General features: G+C 37.3%; 1 protein-coding gene across 4 annotated transcripts in view; it reads right to left on the bottom strand.

Moving 5' to 3' along the window:
- Window positions 1–2,390: 2,390 nt before the first annotated feature.
- The window catches only part of SRBD1 (S1 RNA binding domain 1), a 221,317-nt gene continuing 198,910 nt past the window's right edge, over window positions 2,391–24,797 (bottom strand). For 3 of the 4 annotated variants that reach the window (XM_005575971.5, XM_074011856.1, XM_074011855.1), the window contains 2 exons: window positions 6,938–7,122; window positions 2,391–3,612 (listed from right to left, as the gene is read on the bottom strand). In XM_005575971.5, coding sequence (XP_005576028.3) covers window positions 3,323–3,612; window positions 6,938–7,122 — 475 coding nt within the window. In that variant the 3' untranslated portion in view covers window positions 2,391–3,322. The remainder of the gene's footprint in view (window positions 3,613–6,937; window positions 7,123–24,797) is intronic. The other variant, XM_045369393.3, reaches the window with a different exon arrangement.

The raw sequence follows: 24,797 nt of genomic DNA, 5'->3' as shown, positions 1-24,797 counted from the left end.
TTGTCCTCTTCATTGTACTTGTTTGGCAAACCCCCAACCCTGATTAAATCACCTCTCCACCTAATCTGGGCCCACACCCACAAAGATGATGGGCTGGAGAAAAAAATAAGCTGATCTTAGATTCAATTAATGATCAATAACCTTAAGTGAAACATTTAACACTGCCTAGAAGTCACGCTGTTTCCCTAGGCTTTTCACTCTCATTCTCATCCGTTCCTCACACTTCCCTTTCTCTTCAATGTTTCATCTCATATGATGGTATTCCTTCATAATTCAATGAGAAAACTAGAAGAAATTCAGACTTTCCATGAGCTCCTATATTTACCTACCTACATTTGTGCTCATATACTTAGTCCTTTCTCTCACTGATATGAATAAACTCTTTGTATTCCTAACTTAGACCAACCCCTTGTGCACTAGATTCCATCTGATCTCATTTAGTCAAGGATATCTTTCCAGTAATTCTCCCCTCTGTCTCCTGTATCATATTTTCCTATTTTTACTGGATCATTTCCATTTGTATACATTTCTTTTGTCTTAAATTTTGACTCCATTTCCCCCTTCCAACCACTATGCTATTTCTCTTCTTCCTTTACAGCTAAACTCCCTAAAAGAACTGTCTATATTCACTGTCTGCAATCTAATTCCTCCTACTCTCTTAAGCCCACTCCAATACAGCTCATTCTCACTATTTATTGGGAAGAGTTATTATTATTATTTTTTTTTTTGAGGCGGAGTCTCGCTCTGCGGCCCAGGCTGGAGTGCAGTGGCCGGATCTCAGCTCACTGCAAGCTCCACCTCCGGGAAGAGTTATTATTAAAGGTCAGTAAAATTTGTCCTAGTTCTGGTCATCTTTCACATCTCAAATCCCACTGAACTACTTTGACTTTTCTAAGTCAACCCATTTATTACACGTCGTCACCATTATATCACTTATCTGATTGTAGTTTTACATTTTTATATGATTAATTATGCTTTCTCAATAGACTCTAAGCTCCATAAGGACAAAGATAATGATTATTTTTTTCTTTTTATTTTCTTTTCGTGCTCCCTACCCCTACCTATTTTTCTATCACAATTTCTGGTCAGTGACTAGCACAATGCCTGGCACACCAGGAGGTCACCAGTAAACGTACATGGGAATAAACGCTTTCTCATATGCCATTTTAAATTTGGAAAAAGGAGGTCTGTAGAAGTAAAGATACCAGCTCAAAGGCACACTGGATTACTAGTAGAACAGGGACTAGGAATAGAATATAATGGATCACCATGCACACTTTGCAGTTATAAATGAGATGTGGCCCCTCATTTTATAGCTTAGGCCTTACACCAGCCTCTACCATGTCTGGGCTGGATGGGACAAACTACACAATCCAGTGCAATGTCAAGTCCTTGTTGTGTCCATGAAAGCCTAGCTGCCAGGTCAACAGAGCAGCTTTACACTGTCAACTGTTCTTGTTCCTATATCTGAAGTGCCCAGGGAGAAGGCCTCTTCCTCTAAAACACTCATGTGAACTTATATCTCGGGCTTCAGAGTAAGACTCCTCAGGTACACATCATTCATCACTGATCTATAGATTATGAACCTGGAAGAATATTGGGAGGAGTGAGTAGGAAGATCGACTTAAAGTTATAACATTAAGATAGATCCATTATCAGTTAAAGACCAGTAAGAAACAGAGGAAAAGCATTTCAGAAATGAAATTGCTAGGCAAATAGTTATCTATATCAAAAAAGTTGATATATGCAACTTTTAAGGAACCTACTGCATTGTAGAACTATCATGAAATATAGTCACAGTCACTACTTAGTGACTACTATAGTTGATCATATGATTTATCATCCAAAATGGGGCACTCTGAGAATAAAGAGAGGCAATATTAAAAATTATGCCAGGACAATGGGTGTTTCCTAAGCAAATGAACAAGACTGGTCGTCTTTAGTAACCATCCCCTACTTATGCATGGAGAAAACCAAACACTCATTCAGTCATACAAATATCTTCATCAGGTAAATCAACAGCAGCAGCAGTAGTCAGAATGAACAGGATACCAGTCCACTGTGGGCTTTATTTTGACCCTGAATGGTCATGCTAATCCTTACAATCTCCAATGAATAAAAACAGAGTAAGAGTCACTTCCTTCATATACTTGTTTTTCTTGTCCCTTCACACCTGATCTACATTTGATCTTTAAAATGGCCATTTCTATCCCCACTTGAAGTTTAATTCTGATTTAAGAAAGGACACACTCTTCTATGCTAAGTCAAAGAAAACCATTCTTCAAATTTCCAAAGGCTTCCCTCTTCTCCAAGGGTTACATAAACCATATCTTCTTTCATCAAGACTGACTTCTAAGTCATTCACTGAATCAATATAGCAAAAACAAGTCACTAGCCACAAACCTTTATTGTTGGGGTCAATATATATATCCTTTTGAGAAATGTTTCGAACCATTCATTTGATGGTTACAAACACATCAAAATCTGTTTTGGTTTGCATGACAAAGGAAAAGAGATTATTGCAAAATGATGAATGAAGTCCAAAAGGCCTGATTAAAAAAAGAATCTATAAAATGGAAGGATTAAACACTGCCCAGCCCTACTGTGTCAACAAAGACTGTACAAGTCAAATCAAGAAGACAATCCCATACCAGTCCAGCAAGGCAGATGTTGGCAAGTAGAAGTTAAGCAATCTGTTATACAAAATGCAAAAGGAGTTAAAGGTAAATTACAAAAAAATAAAAACCAAAATTTTAGCCAGAAAACTATTACTACATAAAGCCATATAAGAATGTGTATTTTTGGCCGGGCGCGGTGGCTCAAGCCTGTAATCCCAGCACTTTGGGAGGCCGAGACGGGCGGATCACGAGGTCAGGAGATCGAGACCATCCTGGCTAACAAGGTGAAACCCCATCTCAACTAAAAAATACAAAAAATAACTAGCCGGGCGAGGTGGCGGGCGCCGGTAGTCCCAGCTACTCGGGAGGCTGAGGCAGGAGAATGGCGTAAACCCGGGAGGCGGAGCTTGCAGTGAGCTGAGATCCGGCCACTGCATCCCAGCCTGGGCGACAGAGCGAGACTCCCTCTCAAAAAAAAAAAAAAGAATGCGTATTTTAGTTGTTTCCTTTAAGGGGAAAGGAAATCAAACTGTTGGTTTTCTATTAATTCAGAAGAAAAAATAAAGGAAAGTGTTTGGAAAATATTTATGATATTAAGTGAATTATTTCTCATTTGCTACCTAAAGTTTACAAGCAACTGACTTATTCTTGTCAATCTGTAGAAATGAGAAAATAAAATCAGTGTTTGGCCTTCAGTTGGACACTCATAACACCCGAATGAGGTCCAGAGTAATCCTAGATCGGGGGATGTCAATGTTGAGTACTTGGACTTCCACCCTTTCTCCAGGGCCCAGTCCAAGGCTCCTTCTCTTCTTTGTTTTTGAAAGTTTTGCTTCTGTCACATTTCGTATAGGAATCAGCCCAGATTTCCCTACTCCTATATCCACAAAAATTCCAAAGAGAGTGGCATTCTCCACTTTGCCTGTAAGAACTGTCCCAACCTGCAGATCTTCCAGGCATACTATGCTTCTCTTGAAATCAGGTTTATCAAAATCTGTAAGGAAAGAGAAAAAAAGTAAGTGGAAAAGGCATTGTACTTCCTAAATACAACTTTGTGAATAAGCACTTAATACATATTGATTATGTGCCCAGACCAATATTAAAGATTAAGGGGGGACATACAAGGAGCTGAAGACTGAGGCTTGCCTTCAGAGAACATGCATATCGGTTGGAGATAGCATTCATGCAGTAGAAACAATTCAAGAAAATTTACTTTCTTCTACAATGCTACATACTAGCATTATATGTGAGGATTGAGAAGAGAGTCTTATTTTCCTCTCTGTGAAGAGGTGGTGAGAATATATATATTTGCTTAATAAATATACAAAGCTAAACTACAAACACTGAGAAAATAAGATGTTTGGAAAACAAGAGACTGGAAGCTTTTTTTTTGTTTTTCTCCCAGTGCCTGGATTATTAAATTGTTTAAAGGTGGTAGAAAGTACATCAACTTTTGGTCAAATGGGGATGAAATTCAAATGTTCTTTCTTCCTCACTTCTTCCCAGAAATTTGGAACTCAGAAAATCCATTCCCACCCATTTCAAATATATTTATCCAATCAACATTTATGGATTCTTGATTATCTATGACTCAGAATCCCAGACCAGGTAGTACCTAATATTATTTCTCTTTCAATTAAATTCATCAAACATTTATTAACTCTATTATCTCCTGGCCAGGCACTCTGCTGGGTGCTACAGAAACAATGATGAAGATACAGATTTCTGTTTCCAAGTTCTTTATAGCCCTTTTTTCTTGCTTACCCCAGCATATATTTCTTTGTTCATTATTGTCCAAAAGATAGGCATAAAGTATGCCAAGGAATCATTATGGTTCTAGTTTAAAACAATGGTTTTTATGAGGGAGACAGTTAGAACTAACAGTTTAAACGGGGCTGTGGATTATCTGTGGATTCCATTTATCCATGCTCCTCTTGAAGGCCCCCTTTCCTAGGATTACTGAGTGTTGACTCTAATAACAAAGAACACATTCTATGCTTGGATCTCCTTTTACTAAGGCCTCATTTTCCCCTCCACCCATTCCATTTCCTTTTCCTCCGCAGCTGTTGGCTTTATCCTGATGACTTGTTAAAGCTATCCTTTACAGTTGTATTAACAACTGGCTACCCCTTTCTTCCCTTCCCCCAGTCCAACCACACTGATACCAAGATGTTTTAAAAATTAAGCTTTTTCCTATAAAACAAGATAAAAATCTTCTTTAAACTCCAAATTTCACCATTGCCATGAAAAAGAGTAGGCTAAAATTGGGATTGATTCTGTGGAATTTGACCTGATGCTAAAGCAGTGAATTCCAAAAGCAAGAAACCTACTGTAATGTAATATTACACTAGGCTAAGGCTGTGTCACAGCAAAGTGGAACTAAGTCACTGATCGGGGCAGAGAGGCAGGATGGTCTCCGAGACCCCATAGGCATTGTTTTTATGCTTGGAAATTCTTTGTCTCTCTATTTTCTTGCAGAGGTCCAGCTGCTGCGGATTCCCTAAGGGTTCCTGATCAGCTGCTTAGTTTAATCTTGCATGGAAAATCAGAGTCAGGAACTACTTAACATATTCCTGAAGACAGTCTGGGACACTGAGAAATCAGAAAACTCTCCGTTTACCACGCAAACTTTTAACACTTTCATAGCCAAGCATTTTCAGCCCCTGGGTCTGGACAGCTTCTGATGAACACAATTAGGGAAATTAACTAGTCACCATAGTGTTAATACACATGAAATTAATTACACCATTGATAAAACAAAAGACAGAATTATTATGAGGAAAGAATGAGGCATTAAGAAATACTTTTGAGAAAATGGAGGAAAGAGATGTAACATAAAACATCATCCATGGAAATGACCAAAATGCCCCCACAAAAGTATGGTTTCTATGCCTTCCTCACCTTGGGGATGTGTTTAGTAGTAAGATGAAAGTTCTCAGACATTTTGAAAATTGTGACTTACATTAGAGCAAATGTCAGTTCCAAAGTTTGCTTAAAGAGACCTATTTAAAACTTCACTTGCCACACTGATAAACACTGCAGTAACTGGAAAGCTCAGCCCAGAGCCCAGATGCATCTGTCTTTCTGTTCAACAACTTGGTAGTTTAATTGGACCATATAATTTGAGTGCTGATCTTTGCTCTGAGTCTACAATGCAACTGGGATAATGGAACAATCGACACTAAGACAGAAAAATGAAGATGGATGTGAAAAATCCAGTACAGGATACCTGCAGTTACAGCATTTTTTGCCAACCCGCTAATGCAAAGGATGTAGCCATACCACCTCCAAATCCAGTATTTTTGAGAACCATTGCTCCACCCAGCACTCCAGCTAAAAACCAGCCAAGAAATTCCCATAAAAGGATACCGGGCCTCCAAATGGAGATGGATTTGTCTGCTGAAACATCCACATTGGGTGGAGGACCACTAGGAGGCTTCTACTCTCACATTTTTGGCATAGTTCTTACTGGGTGTTATTTTATTTTTCTTTAACTTAAAAAAAAAAAAAAAGAAAAGAAAACCCTACAGAAGGAGGAATAGCACAATGAACTTGCTGGATATATTTCAAAATTCCTTTAAACCCTTTCAAAGAAGTATGTCTAACCATCTCAACACAGCCTAAACCAGAATAAAAAGACAATGGTCTAAACATGGTATCATCAAAACTGGTTATAAGACCAATGAGCAGATTCATTTAAATCTCAGGGGTTCCTATTCAAACTTCCTCGGGAAGTAGGTCATTTGATACTGTAATTCTTTTTTACTGGGTCACTGCTCTCAACAACTATGGTTGTTATACATCCCTCACCATCTACCTGTGCTGAAAGCTGAGAGCACTTTTAATTAGAAGGAAAATCAACAGATAGATATTATCTTATTTGTTCAGTGTGTTCATTGACACGGAATCCAAGAACTTGGAAAGCTATAATTAAGGAAGAAGATTCACCTTTTAGCTTGTGAAGGGACTGCTTTATCTTGCACTTCTGGCTCCCAGGAGATAAAAAGAGCTTACAAAAGGACCATAAAAAAATGTGTGCCTCCATGCATACAGCGGTACACGCATGATGCATTTAGTTTAGTAAATGGGAAATACACAGTGAACAAAGAGTCCAGGGAGACCACCTGGCTTCTAGCTTTGGCTCTGGATATTAACTATAATGACTCTGAAGGAAGATCACTATGCTTTAATTTTCTCATGTATAAAATGGGAGAATAATATCCATTCTGCTTACGGCATAGGATTGCTGTGAGAATCAAAGGAGATAATGGGAGCTCTGCATATGCAAGGTGCTATATAATTTAAGTTCAATTGTTTACCTGTTCGAAAGTCAAAGCTTTCAGGCTGGCTGAGACCATCTATGATGACCTGTAAAGTGTGTACTGTTGTTTGCAATCTTTCTGCAATTTTCTCCATTCCTTCCTTTTCAAGGAATGAATTTATTTTTTGTTGCATTTCAGGCTTTCCAATCTCATACAGTGTCCCTCCAATGGATGACAAAAATCTGCAGTGGAAAAAATAAAAAGCCCAACACTTAACAATATTACTTCTTTTGCAGTCTCCTTATACAGATCACCCTAAAATTCATTCATCTTAGACCCATAGGTCAATCCATCAGTCTTTATTGAGAATCTATTCTGTGTCCTATGCTGTAAACTGTCTTGAAAAAGAAAAGGCCAAGGGAGAAAGTGGATTAAAGTGCTATTTATCAAATGAAGCACCTGCTCAGAGTCAGCACCAAAAACCTTTTTTTTTTCTTTTTTTCCGAGATGGAGTCTTGCACTGTCACCTAAACTGGAGTGCAGGGGTGCGATCTCAGCTCACTGCAAGGTCCGCCTCCCAGGTTCATGCCATTCTCCTGCCTCAGCCTCCTGAGTAGCTGGGACTACAGGTGCCCACCACCACGCCCAGCTAATTTTTTGTATTTTTAGTAGAGATGGGGTTTCACCGTGTTGGCCAGGGTGGTCTCAATCTCCTGACCTCATGATCTGCCCGCCTTGGACTCCCAAAGTGCTGGGATTACAGGTGTAAGCCACTGCGTCCAGCCAAAAATATTTTACAGTATAATTAGTTCATTATAAGTTTAGTGTCACATATGTTTTTAAAATGAGGCTATCTATATTTATCTCTTCCCTACAATTTCAGTTAGGAAAACATTTTAATTTAAATTAGCTAATAGGCAAACAATGAAATGATACCAAACTCTAACAAAATATGCATTAAATATTGCCAGTTTTTGAAAAATGAATTACTCTATTCATGTGTCATATCACTGCTTTTTACTTCTGTATACCCTTAATGGCAGCATTACCTGTGCAGCATACCATCAGCTGCCTTTTATAATTTTCTTTTGCTATGTTTACCATTACCTTTGATTGCAAAGCTACTTCTCAATTGCTTTCCTTTATAATTCAGTAAGAAGAAAAAATAATTAAAGAGTTAAGATGCATTTCCCTTTAATTTCGTGTGAATACTGGGCTGTAGCTTACTTTCTTGACATTCCCTGGCTGGGTATTTTTCTACACCATTAAGTTCCATTTCCTATGATTAATGGCACTTTAAAAATGTCAACACAGTAATCAGACAGATAGTGATACTAATGCCCACAAATCCTTTCCTCTAGGGATACCTCTGGAATACAAAAAGAGAAAAAGGGAATTGTTGCAGGTTTGTCTATAATCAGAATTGGGATATATCCCATTTGGCAGGTTGCTGCACTATCAAAAAAAGAATGCTTGTGATTTTAAGTCTTTTTTGCATTGCTGTGTTCAACCAGAAAGGTCTCTTCACAGTGATACTCTGATAGTAATGATCTGGCATCTAGTGGAGAAAGTTCTCCCATCTCTCATTTAAGTAGGGTATCTCTTTGGATTCAAATGTGCAACACTCCGACATTATTACAGCCATACATATAGCCAAAAATAGACACACTTTATGGCATCCGACTAATTCTCTTGAGAATATATTTTGGTTAATGGTTTAATAAAAGATCAAAACGTTGGTGTTTGGTCTCCCTCTTTGAAAATGAGCTTTCATCCACACTGGTGGCCAGTGAGATAACACCGCAAGTCTGTGTGTCCGTGGCTTCCCCAGCACGGTGGAAAGGCAGCCGGTATCTCTTAGTGCTGATGGACGAACAGTAGCATACAAGGGTCCTGGTGACTGGGAACAGCTGCTGGAACTCTGACTGATGGGACAGATGACACATGACAACCTCTGCCCAAAGCAAACTTCCTTATACAACTTTCTAAATAATGCGTGCCCTGCTCTGAGCAGGCTTCCCTGGTATTCACCTTCTTGGCTTTATTGGTCTGCAACTGGCTACTTAGCGGAGAATCTTTCAAATCATCAAGATTTTGGCTTCTAACCATCTGTTAAAAATGACAAAAAGTATATTCACGCACTGTTAAGTCTAGAACCTTGAATAGCATTTTATAATAAAAGTAACTAAATGGCAGAAACTTCCCAAAGCACTGTATGAGTCTATCTTAAGGTTGCCTGCACGTGTGTGTGTGTGTGTGTGTGTGTGTGTGTGTGTGTGTGTGTGTGTGTGTGACAGAGACAGAGGGAGACAGGAACTAACTGCTACCAAAGTCACTTCCAAATAAAGAATTCTGCCAAAGCGGTTGCAGATGTAACAAGAACATTGGTCTGTTGAATCTGGGTGCATATTTCATATATCATTTTCATTCTCACACACATAAGCCTGAGGGCATTGGTAACTGAAATCAATAAAAAAGCACCAACTTGTGCTCGTAGCTAACGCTTCATATTGATCAACCCTATTTTTAAACGACTACAAAGTCAAGTGCTCCTTTATTTTGAAAACTTTCTTAAAGTTAACAAGGTCACGCACACACACACAAAGAGCCAACGAGAGAGAGAGAGGAACTATAAAACGAACTGGGAATAGCATTTAGACTGACCTCTACCTTAATTAATTTTAAATATAGTCAACTGTATATGATAGAAGCAATGTTTTATGCTTAGTAGCCACTCAATAAACATGCTCCTTAAATATCCTAAGAAAAATTTATTCTACGTATTCTAAATTTCACTTCAGAATTAAGTGTGATAAGTAATATCCAATACAAAGTTTCACTTTAGAATTGAGTGTGGCAAGTAATACTCAATACAAAGTACTTTCTAGCTCAGAAGTACCAAATAAAAACACACTGCTTTATGAAGCTTGGCATATAGAAGTGAACATGCAGTGATAAATATCTGTCAGACATTATTCTAAATAGATTTTTCTCATTTAATCATGACAATGATTCTAAAAGGTAAGTATTACATCATACAGAAAAAAAAATGAGGTTCAGGGAGTTTAACTTGCCCAAGGCCATGAAGTTATTCTAACTGGAGTTTTATGCCACATACAATATATACGTCTGTGTATAACAAGATATGTAAAATTTAAAGTGCTATATTTGGTTAAGATAGAAAATAATACTTTTGGTAATATTTTATAATTTACTGGCAGACTACTTTTAACATTAAAAACACTGAGTAAACCTGCAAAGAAATTATATACATGCTTTTAAACAGAATTCTCTCAAAAGTCAATGAATTATTAAAGTTATATTCTCATTTTCTCCACTGTTTTTGGAATGCTTTTTCAGGTTGGTAAGGACTGCTGTTTTTATTTAATACGTAATTTCATCCATCTTAGTTAAAGTAAGAAAGTAGCATAAATGCAACAAATAAGCACATCATGTTCTTTAAGCACACATCTGCACAAAGTTAAAATACAGATCTTGCAGCAGCGTAAATGCTTATTTTTCAAACAGAATGCTATATAACCTAAAATGGCTAATATTTTCAACAGAAACTTCTTATAAGTACAGGGCTTTTCCCCTCAAAGAATAAGAAAAGTCTTGTAAGGCTTTTCCAAAGAATAAAAAATTCTCAAGATTCATGACTTCAGACATGGCCATTCAGTTTTATGTAATCATTTCCAGCATGGAGATTTAGGAGCTGAGGACTTGGTTCATTACATTAAAGCAACATGATACCCCACAGAGCATAGAAGAACCATGGTGATGCAACACAATCACTTTAAAAACAACTTAATATTAGCATGTGCTTTGTGGGCAAAACACATATGATTTACAACTCAACCAAGAACCATGCTATAACAGCAAAGTACATCTAGTAGTTTACTCATTCTCAACACTTTCAAGAGACTTTCCTACTTGCTTATTTTTACAAAACCATTAGCTTTACTCAGTTTTAATGTAGTAACGCAACAAGCAAAAAATTAAATGCAAGAACACATTTTAGAAATGAATAGGTACAGGTAGAGAGAACAGGTCCTAATTTGTAATACAGGTTAAATATTCAATAATTTAAAAAGAAAGCTTATACTCTAAGAAAATCTGGCCTTCTAAAAAACTATGTAAACTGTGGGGCATAAAGTTTAGTAGTAATTTGTTACTCTAAAAATCTGTTACTGTTTCTATATTTTCTCTATATATAACATATATGTGTTACTCTACATATACATTTCTTTAACATTTATTACTCTCTATTTTCAAATTTACTGCTCTTAATATTAAAAATGGAATATAAATTTAAGTGTGGCAAATGAGGAAAACCTGCTGCTCCTTTAGGCTCTCTACAGAGGAGCTGAATTGACACTGCTGAGTATATCACACTACCTATTTAGCTTAGCTTACAGAAGGAGCGCTGGCTCCACCACAGCTGCTGTTCTAGCAGTCAAATCAAAGGGACAGCAATGTGAATTACATTTTAATCATCATCGAGGAATCTTTTCAAACTTTTTTTAAAGACAGGGTCTTGCTCTTTCACCCAGGGGCTGTAGCAGTGGTGCAATCACAGCTCACTGCAGCCTTGGCCTTCCAGGCTCAAGCGATCCTCCTCCCTTGGCCTCCCAAGTAGCTGGAACCACAAGCCCAGCTAATTTTTAGTTTTTAAAAATGTTTTGTAGAGGTGAGGTCTCAATATGTTGCCCAGGCTGGTTTCAAACTTCTGGGCTCAAGAGATCCACCCACCTGGGGCTCCCAAAGTGCTGGGATAACAGGTGTAAGCCACTGTACCTGGCATTTTCAAATGTCTAACCTCCTTGTTAAACCAAGATACTGAAATAGGCCAGAATCCTTAAAAATCTATGCTGGTGCAAAATATACAAGTAATTATAAATTCAAGTATCATTCATTTATAGAGGCCCACAGAACTACCTATTGTACTACAGAAGCTAACAGATATCTACTGAAAATAATATTTAAATGGCATTTCTAAGCATAATAATCAACCACCAAAAGGGCAAATAATTATCCAGTAGAACTTAAGCTGAGACTGGTCTTTTTTTTTTTTTTTTAAACAGTAAATTAACATACTAAGATAAACATTTTAAAAATGTAACCCTTTCAGAAAGAGTCATCAAGTTGTCCTGAAAGCTCTTCCAGACTCTGATGAGAGAATATAGTTTTAAAATGCATGCAGCTATCTGGGCAGGGGTGGGGGCATTTTAAATGTTATTGCTTGGTACCATTTGGAGCACCTCCTGCATATATGAGTAGCAGAAAAAAAAAAAGAAATGAAAAGAGAAAGATTTCCTGTCACAGATGAAGGAATGTAGTTTGCCTTCCAAAGGACTCCATTTATAAGCATCAGACTGTTACCTGCTTCTAACTTCTGAAGAATTTACTAAACGTTTCCTGCTTTTTCAAAGATCTGTTATACATGTACAGAAACTGGATACTCATTGCATGTTGCATTCATTGTATGTAGGAGAACACATCCTTAGAAAGCTGTTTTATTTTAAAATTTCTATTACTTAGCAATTTAGCATTACTGAACTAGAGTAAAAAAATTTTTTAAAGTGCCATTTAAAAAGTCCTGAGATAGAAATCTTCTAAAAGATTTAGGATGATCATCTTTTCAGAAATAGTTGAACAGTGCTCATATAGTTACCTCAAAAGTATCTAAGATCAGTGAAATAATAACCAACGCCATACATAACCACAGTGATTATGTAGCTTTTCCTATTTCAGAACCACTCACTTTATACTGTGTAATTATCATATAATTTAAACAAATGTACATATACATCTAAAGTATAAGTTGATAAAAACAGGAAAGGTGTCATGTACTGAAATGTTGCTATTATTGCTCCAAAGACATCTAAACTGTTGTAGGATTTGTCTTAGAAATAAATTTACAAGTGACACTAAAAAACCAGTCTTCTCACATTTTGAAAAATAACAAACCATTACCCTCCCAAAAGAGAACCAGGAAAAAAAAAAATCAACAACCCAGTATTATGCAGCCTGATCACCCTCTTTCCTGTGAGTCTGGTTGTTTTCACACACCCTGCCATTCCCCTGCCCAAATGACAAAGATTTGCTAAAATCAAGGCTCTTCAAAGGAATGTGACAAAATGCTGAAACCAACTAAAAATAATTTAGAAAACCATACTCAGCTTTATTCAATAAACATTTATTTACTGTGGAGGAAGGCTCTATGAAAGATAACAGAGCCTTTGCTTTGAATGAGCTTACAATCTAATTTCAAGTAATGACAGTATAAAATAGTCTTCTGCTTATATCTGCTGTTTTAGAGGCAGGACTTTCTGTGCAGATAAACAGATACTTTGAAAGTGCCCAGTACAGATTCATTTATTTCTCTCAAATATTTATTGTGAATGTAGATTTGCTGATAAGAAAACAAAATCTCAGAGAGATTAAGAGACTTGCCCACACCTGACACCATAAGGTAGTGGCAGTGAAGGAAAAAGTTATAACAGATGACATCTTCACTAGCATGCCTACCCTTTTACTTTGGAAGATTTTCACGCAGACAGAAGATTTAGATCTCTGATAAACCTTGGCACCCAGGACCACTGCCTGGGAGCAATTTCTTACTATTTTTTAAACCAAATTCAAAAGGAAAAAGCTTTGGCTCTTTTTGAATTTCTGAATAAGAATTGGACAAAATTAAGTTAGTGGTTTCAAAGGCTACAGACTCTCTACAGCTCAAAAACACTGTGTTTAGAATTAATATAATTTAATTTACTGCCTGTAAAGTCATAATGTGGATTAGTGCCTGTGAATGTTTGAAAGAAGAGGGCAAATTTAAAAAGCAGTATTTAAAAACATACAGGCTCACGGTGGAAAAGCTGAAATTAAACAGACCTTGTACCACTAGGGAATAAAGCCTATGTATCAGAGGTAGAGGACTCTTCCTTAGGAAATAGCTTTTTTACTATAAATGCCATCCTGTCAAGGAATCCTCCTATCAAAAAATTTGAAAACGCTTAACATCTGCCATTTCAATAAATCCCTAGTTGTCCTCTGAATGGGCAAAAACATTGTTATTCCATTTAAAGAGTATAAACTGAGGTCAAAGAAACTCGCTTATGGTGACACTGAGAATCAGAAGACAGGCTAAGATTAAAATCCCTAGCTAGGCTGGGGGCAGGAAGGGCAGGAGGGAGATAATGGGAAACTAAATCAATAACCTACTGAGTTTCAGGCTCCAGACTGAGTGGTCTAAACTTGATGAAAAGAAAAAAAGGAGGACAGACAAATACTTTGAAGATGGAAGAGGCTGAAGCAAGCACAACTTTATGACTGGCCGGCAACTCCCTCACACTCCTCCTTCACTGGGTACTAATAGGTTGCTCCATAAACATAGGAGAGAAATCAGCATTTTCTCCAGTCTCAAAACCCAATATTAATATTCATTAACAATGTTAAATGCCTAAAATTACATCCAGATAACAGGATAAAACAACTTTTTTCCTTGGGGACCAACCATTGTAACTCTCCTCCATTCCCTCCACCTACCTCCATTTCTTTTACTGCTTAGCTTAGCCCCTCCTCAATCACAACAAAAATAACAGCAATAATCATCATATCAACACTAGCTTATTCTGTCTAGGTGCTAAGTATTCTACATGTGTTAATTAATATAGCCCCATGAGATATGGTACTATTATTATGCACATTTAACAAACAAGAAAACTGAGGTATAGAGAGGTTAAATAACATTTCCAGTTCAAACAGCCATGATTTGAATCCAGGCAGTCTGACATTTCACTGCCTCCAGACTGAGCTAGCGGAAAATGTAAAGTCTCAGGTTCTTGATCTTCCTAGTTTCCTCTACCAGCTTTGCCAGAAACCTCATGTGTGCTGTGTTTTGGAACAGTGTGTAAGACATTGGATATGACAATCAATCCATAGCCTGATCATCTAATTCTCAAGTGGGTGAAGCTTTTTCATCATTTTTCTCATTTGGAAGGGCACTTTTGAAAATATGATTGTTAGTTCCTGGGAACTACAATAAGATGTTTAGGTTTTAACTACTAACAACAACACCACCACACAAAGCTGGGCTCAGTGGCATACACATGTAGTCCCAGCCACTAGGGAGGATGAGGAGTAGGATCATTAAGCCCAGGAGTTTGAGTACAGCCTGGGCAACATAGAGAGACCGCTGTATCTTTAAAAACAAAATTCACTTTTAGTAATCTGTCCACTTAACATTTTCATATTTTAGGTTTGGCCTCTCTTTCATGATGCTATGTCTTTTTATAAGGCAATCTAATATTGTCTAGGCATAGCTCTATTAGAAATTAATGCAGGATAACTAATTGATACACATCTTATGTTATCATTTATTAAAAGCCAGGAATGAGTCTTTCTGCTTTGCTGCCAATTCTTATAAGGCAAGTCCAAGTCCAGAAAATTTTGGGCTCTTTCAAATTTGCAAATAATCTCTTAGGTCTGTTTACCTAATCATCATTTATTGTACAGCATTGGCAGTTGGATTTCTTTTCAGGCAAGCTTCCCACAAAGGAACATGTTTTTATCATTGCAGGAGTTAGCTGGCATGCCAATGCAGAACGAAGCTGTGGTGAATTTTAGATGTGGGGAGGTGTGTTAGACATATTCAGTAGGCTAATGACTCACCCGTCAGAAAAATTGCAAATTACAAGTCATGGGCCTTCTGGTGGCTCATAGTCAAAACTCTGAATATCAAATCTGTGAAAAGTCAACTGTTGCTGGTTTTTAAATAAAAACAATGTAAACTTTTTGCATTACGATCACTTATTAGTTAGAAGACTTCTTTGCTGGGCAGTAAGCCCAGGTTGGCGAGAAGGTAATGAAGTCTCTGAAGGCAATTCTCAAGGAACAGTTCAGAGATGCTAAATTCTTGAACAGGAATGGGAAAGAGACAGAGACTGTGATATGCCCACTCATTAAGGGTCTTTAGTAGTGGAAAATCTTCACTATCTGGCTTGACTTATTTTAGCTCCATGGCAGGGAGCTAGGCAGAACATTTAAAGGACCTCCCTCAATCTCAACTACTTTTTAGCTCAGGGCACCAGTTAGGATCCTTTATATTCATTTATCTCATGACGGAATCCTAGTGTATCTATTGGGTTAATCTACTTTTGGTTCTAAAAACCTGACATGAGGTTTTAGTAAATTAAAGAAAAACACGGCTTGGCTTTTGTACAGAAGTTTCTTCCCTCCCCAAATAAATATTTCGCTAGGTTATATGATTATTCCTGTCCCAGACCTGAATTTTACATTCACGGCTGTCTACTCTCTGATACTTTTCAACATTGATTGTAAGGGTCACAAATAAGCACATCAGCAGAAACAAAGGAAATCCTATAGCACAAATATCACGTACAAGTACTGATACAAATCATTCCTTGATATACATTTACCTGGTCCATTCCAATGCAACTGCATGTGATATTCCTTCTACACAGGCTGTTAACCACTTACAGAAACTAGTATTAGAATTCCTCCCTAATGGGAAAAATTGAAATAACAAATACTAGCTAATGCTTTATCAAAATGAGTGCCAAGTGACAGTCTTGACATTAAATTTCCTGATATTTTTCAAGTTAAATCAAGAGCACAACCACTTTCAAGCTTAACTATCTGGAGTGAATCAAATTCTTAATGCAGCAGATTCTCTGGGAGAGTGCCAGGTCTCACTGTGACACATACAAATCAGCATCATCTGCAGCACCAAGCACTACTCCTGGCACCTTATTCAAGAAAAAGAGGAAATCAGATACCTGCCTTAGCTCTCTGGATCAACCCAAATGGTATGACAAAAACAGAGGGGGTAGTAGTGGGGGAAGTAACCCCTAAATAGGCTGTTTCTGGGTCTCATTCTACTAATATAGCAGCAATTTTACTTATGGTTTATGGTACACAACACAACTCACTCAAACACACAGACATGAGAGTTTCTGGATGACGACAGAAAATGGTAAGAAATCCTCTTTCATCGTCTCTAGTCTTGTAGTCTGCAAAATCTAGGAGGGCCTTGGCCCTTCACAATGCTCTGCGAAGGCAAACGGGATTCAGTTCGGGGAGGTCATGAAATTTTTTCAATCCACAAGAGATTCTGGAAGAAGTACTTACACAACATGTAGGACAAGCAATGTTAGGAAAGGATGATCTATGTGTTCTACCAACAGTTTTGTTTATACAACTGCATTGACCACAGCCAGTTTAGATTATAGGAAAAAAAAATACATGAATTAAAGTAAAGCTAAACATTTCATTTTGTTCTACTGAAGTTATCAGTTCCTGAGTCGTTCCCTTCCTCAGTGTTCTTTTATGTAGTCATCTTTCATTATTAATTTCTATCATTTATTTTCTCATTAAACAAACATTGCCATATCAGTATTTGTCAGGTGCTAGGGATAGAGAGGTAAAACAGGCTCTTATGATCCATGCCCTATTGGAGCTTATAGCCTATAATTATAAACTAACCTGAAATTTAATTGTCACTAGCCTAGCAAATCTGATGCCAAATTTTCAGATGCATTATTTATTTTGCAGAGACAAGGACAATTGAAGGAGCTCATGGCTTTACTATGATATTCTACTATGTTATACTCCTTTTTGACCATCTGAACATATTATGAGTAAGTGGGGTATGGTGGAGTAACCAAGGGGTACATCAAAAGCAGCTTTTTAATTAAAAAAATTAACATTATTTTTCTTGCTTTTATGCAAGATGTGTTTCAAGATTCCTGATCTCTAAGATCAGTTCAGTGTTCCCCATATTCTTTGTATTCTTATTTTAATATTTACTCTGAATTTTGTTGATGATTTTATGCATCATTTAGAACGTGAGGAGCACTGTGGCAGGGGCTGAAGAATATAAAAATGAATAGAGGTGATTTATACCCTCAAAGAGCCTCCCAAAGTAGGAAGGATATAACTTACACTCACAGATACCATAATAGGGGTAAGAAATTAGTAAATGCCCTTAGTGAAGCATAAAGGTTGTTCAAGGAGAAGGATCTCATTTTCAGCTAAGGATATCTTGTCAAACCAAAGATGATTTCAAGGCTCTGAACTGAGAAACTGAAAGGATGAACTGAAATAATCTGAGATGAAAAAGATTGTAGTTGAAGATTTTGGGGAGAGATGGGTTCAGATTTAGGCATGTTAGGTTTGAGATCTTAAGTAGGCAGATACAGTTTGGAAGAGTGGTTTGGGCTAAGAATATAAATTTTGGAGTCATGTGCTTATGGTAGTCCTTAGAGCCATGAGACCAGATGAGATCACTATGGGAATGATCACTGTTTAGTTCTTTAACTTTTCCCTTTTCCACTCCCCTCCAATACAGTGAGTTTCCACTTCATCCTCCACAGTGTCTCTAGCATTCATATTATTTTTGCCATTTGTAACCAGTTACTAATTTTCATATCCTTCATCCAATCTTTCAGTAAATCCTATTGACTCTACTTTTAAAGTATATCCAGAATCTGAACACTTCTCACCATATCTTCTGCTGTATCATCTGGGTCTCAGTCATCATCTTTCTCTTGGATTACAGCAATTAGTTTAACTGGTCTCCCTGCTTCTACCACTGCCCCTTACGGTGGACTTAAAACAGCAGACAAGGGGATCCTTTTAACATGTAAATCAGATCATATCACTCTTTCAGAACTATAGTCAAGCCCCTATAATAGCCTCCCAATGCCCTTTTGACTCAATCTCCTATTTTTCTCTCCCTTGCTCACTCTGCTCTGGCCACACTGGCTGCCTTGTTATTCTTCGAACATGTCATGCCTGCTCCCACATTTGAACCTTCAAATGTGGCTCCTCTTCCTGGAACTCTCTCAAGATATCTGCACAGCTCTTTCCTCCATCAAGACTTTTCTCAAATGTCACCAAGTCAATGAGGCCTATGATGACTACCCTACTTAAATTTTCAAACCCTTACCCACAATCCTGGCAATCCCTATCCCATTACTCTGCTCTTTCCCTGTTTCCCACAACATTTTATCACACTGTATAATTTATTTATTATGCTGGTTGTATACTGTGTCTCTTTGAGAGCAGGGACCTTTGAATGTGTTCCAAGATTGCATAACAGTACTTGGAATATAGCAATCACTCAAAAGACTTTTTTAAATGAATGATTCTGTCAGTTCTAGCCTAAGTTAATGGAAAGAGATTCATGCCATTAACCATTCACTACTGAGCCTTTTTGTTTGTCTTGTCTTTGTGTGGGGCTAGTGAGGAAGATGGAGATGGAAGATAAGAGAAGATGGAGTTGTAAAAGGAGGGACAAAGGGGGGTGGTACAAGTTTCAATTTTAGATACATAGAGTTTCCATTGCTAAGATACTCATGAGAAAATCTCTCACAGACAAATGGAAAGGTTGGGCTAGAGTTTAGAAAGGCCTGGACTAGGGATGTTAAGACACAGGATTTGAATTATATAGTCTAAGACATACAGATGGTCATGTGTATGGGTAGAATCATCCAAGGGAGCAAGTAGAACAAGTAGAAAAGAAGATGAAGATCAAAAGCTTGAAGAATATATACATCTACAGGGCCACAGGAGAAAGAAAAACCACAGACAGTATAAAAGTCATGGTAGAAGGTCGGTAAGTTGATAGTGTCAAATGTGGCAGAATGGGTAAAAGAGTTAAGAATGGAAAGGAGGTGACTGATGATTAGTTGAGAGAGTAATTTCGGAAGAGGGGTAAGGATAGAAGCCAATCTGTAAGGGACTGGGAGAAAGCACGCAGAAAGAATTAGAGGCAGATAGTTCTGAGAGGGTCAGCAATGAAAAGAAGGAGCAATGAGTTAGAAGGTCTGAGGGAAAGTAAGATAAAAGGTGGCCACAGCTTCCAGCTTTTCATGAATGAGGAATAGGCAGACCCCAGCAATAATACATCTCTGGCCAAAAATGATGAGAAGAAGTGAAGACATTAAAGATACAAGAGACAGTCATAAAGCTTTATAAAGCTATTATAAAAAATCTTATACATTTGGCTGCCACCCCCCCACCCCTAACATTTAGAGGTGAGGCAATTAAGACACAGAGATCAATACAATGGGCAAGGTCAGGAGTCCTCAGCAACAACCTGGAAGAAGTCAGGGTGGGGAAGGAAAGAGAATCAAGATATGGAGGAGCAGTGTAGGGTTACAAGACCCTGAAACAAGTAAAAGGAATTTAGAATAGAATGGCTTCAAAGAACTATTGAGGGAAAATCTATCTGTAGCAACAGTGTAGAGCAATACTCTAAATCCCATGTTTCCCTTATATCTTCTATAATATGGGTTCTCTTGCCATATTTAATTGACATTCTACCTCCATTCTCCTGCTGAAAACCTTGCTCTGGCTCCAGGATGAACACGCTACTCCTGTTCTGTACCATACTCCTCTCCTAAAATAAGAATATAGCAAACACATGCCTCATATAAAAAACATGATGGAAGGGAATTATTTTTAATGGAATATTTTCAGGAAACAGCATATCTGCAGCAGAACAGCATAAAATTCTACATATTCTAGAGAAGAATCCATTTCCAACATATCCCTTAATAAAATAAATCAGCAAAGTTTCATTTATTGGAGGGGGTAATGTTTTCTTGAGAGAAAAGGCAGTGTCCAATTTCAGCCATGTGATGATCGAGAATAACACTCAAAGACAGCATATTCCAGATACTTTTTTTTTTTTTCCTTAAGAAGCACATTTAACACAAGCCCTGTTATTTTTCTGTACAGAATAACACATAGAATCTTTCGGGTACAATACCTTTAACTGGAAAGACCATTATGATTTCATTAAAATCTGGCTGCAAGCTAGCTTTTTCATTGTAGCCTAGTTAAGAGCTCAAGCTTTAAAGTGACACAGATCTAGTTCAAATCTTGGTTCTACTAGCTAAGTTAGCTTAGACAATTTACTTACCCTATCTGAGACTGTATACTTGAAGAAGTGGGAATAATAATAGTACCATAGTACCAACCTCATAGGGTTGCTGTGTAAGGTTTAAACATGATGATGCTTCTAACATGCTTGGTAATGAGGAAGTAGTCATTGAAAGTTGTTTGTACTGGACCATTAACTATTCCAAAGCTGGCCTGAGCTATATTTTTCTGTCTCCAATCTTTTAAGTGCCTCTTTCTACAGAATGAAATCCTTAAAAACCTAGCCTAAATGTAACCTTCTGCATAAAACTTTACAAGATTCCCCTATCTGGAAATGAGTTCTTTTTCCTGGGAGCAACCTTTATGCTTCACAAAGGGTACTTTCTAATTGTTCAGCACTACTGTGATATCTGTGAATGTAAGTTTTATCCTCCCCAAGGAGTTATTAGGCTCCTTGAGAGTATAGTCACCTCTATTCATTTTTATATACTTCAGCCCCTACCACAGTGCTCTGTACATTCTAAGTGATGAATAAAGTCATCACCAACAGAATTCAGAGTAATTATTAAAATAAAGAACACAAAGAATATGGGGAACACTGAACTGATGATCTTAGAGATGTGGGCTCTTAAGACACAACTTGCATAAAAACCAAAAAAAGTTTTACTTCATAACAATTAAACATTCATATTTCAAAAACGTAACATTATAAGCAGATACAAAAGGTGAACAAGTAGAAAAACAACGCCAGTCCATAAAACAAAGGGCTTTAATATACAAAGAACTCATACATAAATAAGGCTTTTTAAAAATTATATAAATAATAAACATAAACAAAAAAGTTGACTTTCTTTAAACCACTAACTCAGGCTATAAAATATCATAATCTCAATTTTCCTAAAAACACATATGAGACAGACGACCATAAACACGAAAGGAAAGACTACCATAAACACGAAAGGTAATCATGTTACATTTTGATGTATTTGTGTGGGTGATATTATGGAAGGGTGACATTAAAGGCATTTAATTTCCAATAGTTTTCTGATACAACTAAAACATGAAATGTACTGCAACAAAAATTCTTTTAATAGAACTGAAATCAAACCAATGATGACCTAACCACATCTTAAATGGGCTTTTTTTCTTCCCTGGGAAGACACTTGTGTGAGAATATATAGAGAGTATGAACGACCTATGATGGGTGATGTTTAAACTAAGCGTACTTGATAGCCAGAAATTGCTATCGCAGTTCCAAACTGGATGATGGGGATGGCAAGATAAATTGCTAATTTCATCTCTAGGTTTCACACTTGATCTTAGCCAAAAGGCTGAGAAGCGATAATCTCTAGGTTTTAAAGGTCAGGGGTTGGACTGCAACAGAAGAAATTTCCCATTAACTAGTTCACAAATACCTTCCTTCTGAGAGACAAGCACAGACAGAAGGGTGAAGTCACTAGCAGGGCATTTATATTTCACATGCAGAAACTGGACCATATAAAAGTTGGCCAAAAAAAGTCCTGTTTAACAGGAGAAATTCAAGATTTTTCAGGTTTGAACACTGCTGATGGCATTATAAATCAGTGTGTTACTTGGTGATGTATTTCAAGAGCCACAGAAACTTTCAAGCCCTTTAATAGAGTAATTCTACTTCTAGGAATGCATCATAATGAACCACTATTAGCGCTGCTATAGCTAAAATAAGTTACAGTTCAATCACTTGATGAAACATTAAGCTTTTAATGAGAGGGATATATAGAAACAAAAAACAGTGCTTACAATAGAAAGCAAACTGACAAAAATTGAGAAACTTCTAAACCATATTATAATCAGATTACGGAAACAAACAAAAACATACATTATAAAAGATACTGGCTGGATACAGTGGCTCACGCCTGTAATCCCAGCACTTTGGGAGGCCGAGTAGGAGGACTGCCTAAGCGCAGGAGTTCAAGACTAGCCTGGGCAACATGGTGAAGCCCCGTTTCTACTAAAAATACAAAAATTAGCTGGGCATGGTGGCACAGCACATGCCTGTAGTCCCAGCTATTTGGGGCTGAGGTGGGAGGATTGCTTGAGCTCAGGAGGTTGAGGCTGCAATGAGCCAAGATCACACCACTGCACTCTTGCCTGTGTGACAAAGTGAGACCCTGTCCACATTCCCTCCGATCCCCACCCGCCCCTAAAAAAGATAGTGATTTGCACAGAACAAAATAATGTAGTCCCCATGTACAGCTCAGAATTACTGCAAGAAGTCTATGAAACCCTGTGCACATATGCACCTTCTCATCAAACACTAAAAAGACAATTACTATGGAACCACAATTTTTTTACATTAAAAAAAATCAGAACCATGTCCCAAAGTTGAGAACAAGACAAGGATATCTGCTCTCACCATTCCTATTCAACACTGTACTGAAGGTCCCGGCCATTGCAATAGGCAAAAAGAAAAAAAGAAAAAAGAATAAAGTAAAGAAAAATAAGAGGCATGAAGATTAAAATGGAGGAAGTAAGGTTTAATATAGTTACTGATGACATAACTGCTTATATAGGAGAACTTAAGGAATCTACAAATACCTAGTAGAACTAGTAAGTGAATTTAACAAGTCTGCAGGATATAAGATTATACAAAATTCATATTTTTATATACTAGCAACAAACAAGTAGCAAATTTTAAAAACTCCATTTACAATAGTGTTGAAAAACATACAATACATTTAATAAAACACATGCAAAACCTGTACACTGAAAACTAAAAGACACTGCTTAGAGAAATAAGACCTAAATAAATGCTAAGATATAATAAGTTCATGGACCAAAAGATTTGATAAATATTATTAAGACAGCAATAAGACATTTCTTTTGGTCTCTAAAAAAAAGAGGTAAACCACAAACTGGGAAAAAATATTCATGAATCATATATTTGACAAAGTACATTTTTATATATGCAGGATATATTAAAAACCCCTAAAACTCAATAATAAAAGGGCAAACAATTCAATTAGAAAATGGCCAAATAATATGAACAAATATTTCACAAAGAAGATATACAAATGACTAGTAAGCACATTAGAAAGTGTTCAATGTTGCCAGGGAAATGCAAATTAAAACCACGTAGATCTTTCTACACACATTAGAATGGCTAACAACTACCTAACATCATATGACAAAAATGCAAGGCAACCAGAATTCTCATGGTGAAAGTGTAAAACGTGAAATGGTACAACCAGAGGGATTCTAAGAAAACTAAACTTTCATCAGACTTCATGACTTATCAATTCCTCTCCTAGGTATTTTTCTAAGATAAATGAAAACAAAGGTCAAAGGCAACAAAAAAACTGTGCAAGAATATTCACAGCAGTTTTACTCAGAATGGCCAAAGACTGGAAATAAGCAAGGTTCATGTGATATTGGGAAGTACATATCTGGCTTTCCTCCCATTTCCCTGCAAAAAGCTCCTAAAACCTTTGGAATCTCCAGAGTGATAGATAAGAGTGTATTTTGTATGACATGACTGGTAGCTGGGGTCCCCTAGATAGCTTCACAATAGGGGACGGTCACCAGAAAAACCAAACAAGTGAGTAGAGGGGTTGTCACTTTCAGCTCCAGACCCTCAACCTCCAGGGAGGGGAGAAGGGATGAAAGTTGAGTTGATCACTAACAGTCAATGATTCAATCGTGCCTATGTAATGAAACCTACTAAAAACCCAAAAGCCTGGGTTCCAATGAGCTTCTAGATAGCTCAACACCTGGAGGTTCCTAGAGGGTAGTATGCCTACGCAGAAGTTCCACATCCTTCCTCCCATATGCCTTTCCTCTCTACCTTTCCCTATACATCTTCTCCATCTGGCTGTTCATCTGTATCCTTTGTAATATCCTTTATAATAAATGGATGAACATTAAGTAGATGTTTCCCTGAGTTCTGTAAACTGGCAAATCAATTGAACTCCAGGGTCGTAGGAATCCTGAAGTTATAGGTCACAAACCAGGCGCCTGAAGTCGGGAG

This window comes from Macaca fascicularis, chromosome 13 (assembly GCF_037993035.2).
Source record: "Macaca fascicularis isolate 582-1 chromosome 13, T2T-MFA8v1.1".
Taxonomy (NCBI): domain Eukaryota; kingdom Metazoa; phylum Chordata; class Mammalia; order Primates; family Cercopithecidae; genus Macaca; species Macaca fascicularis.
This window is presented reverse-complemented; position numbering and strand designations above follow the sequence as displayed.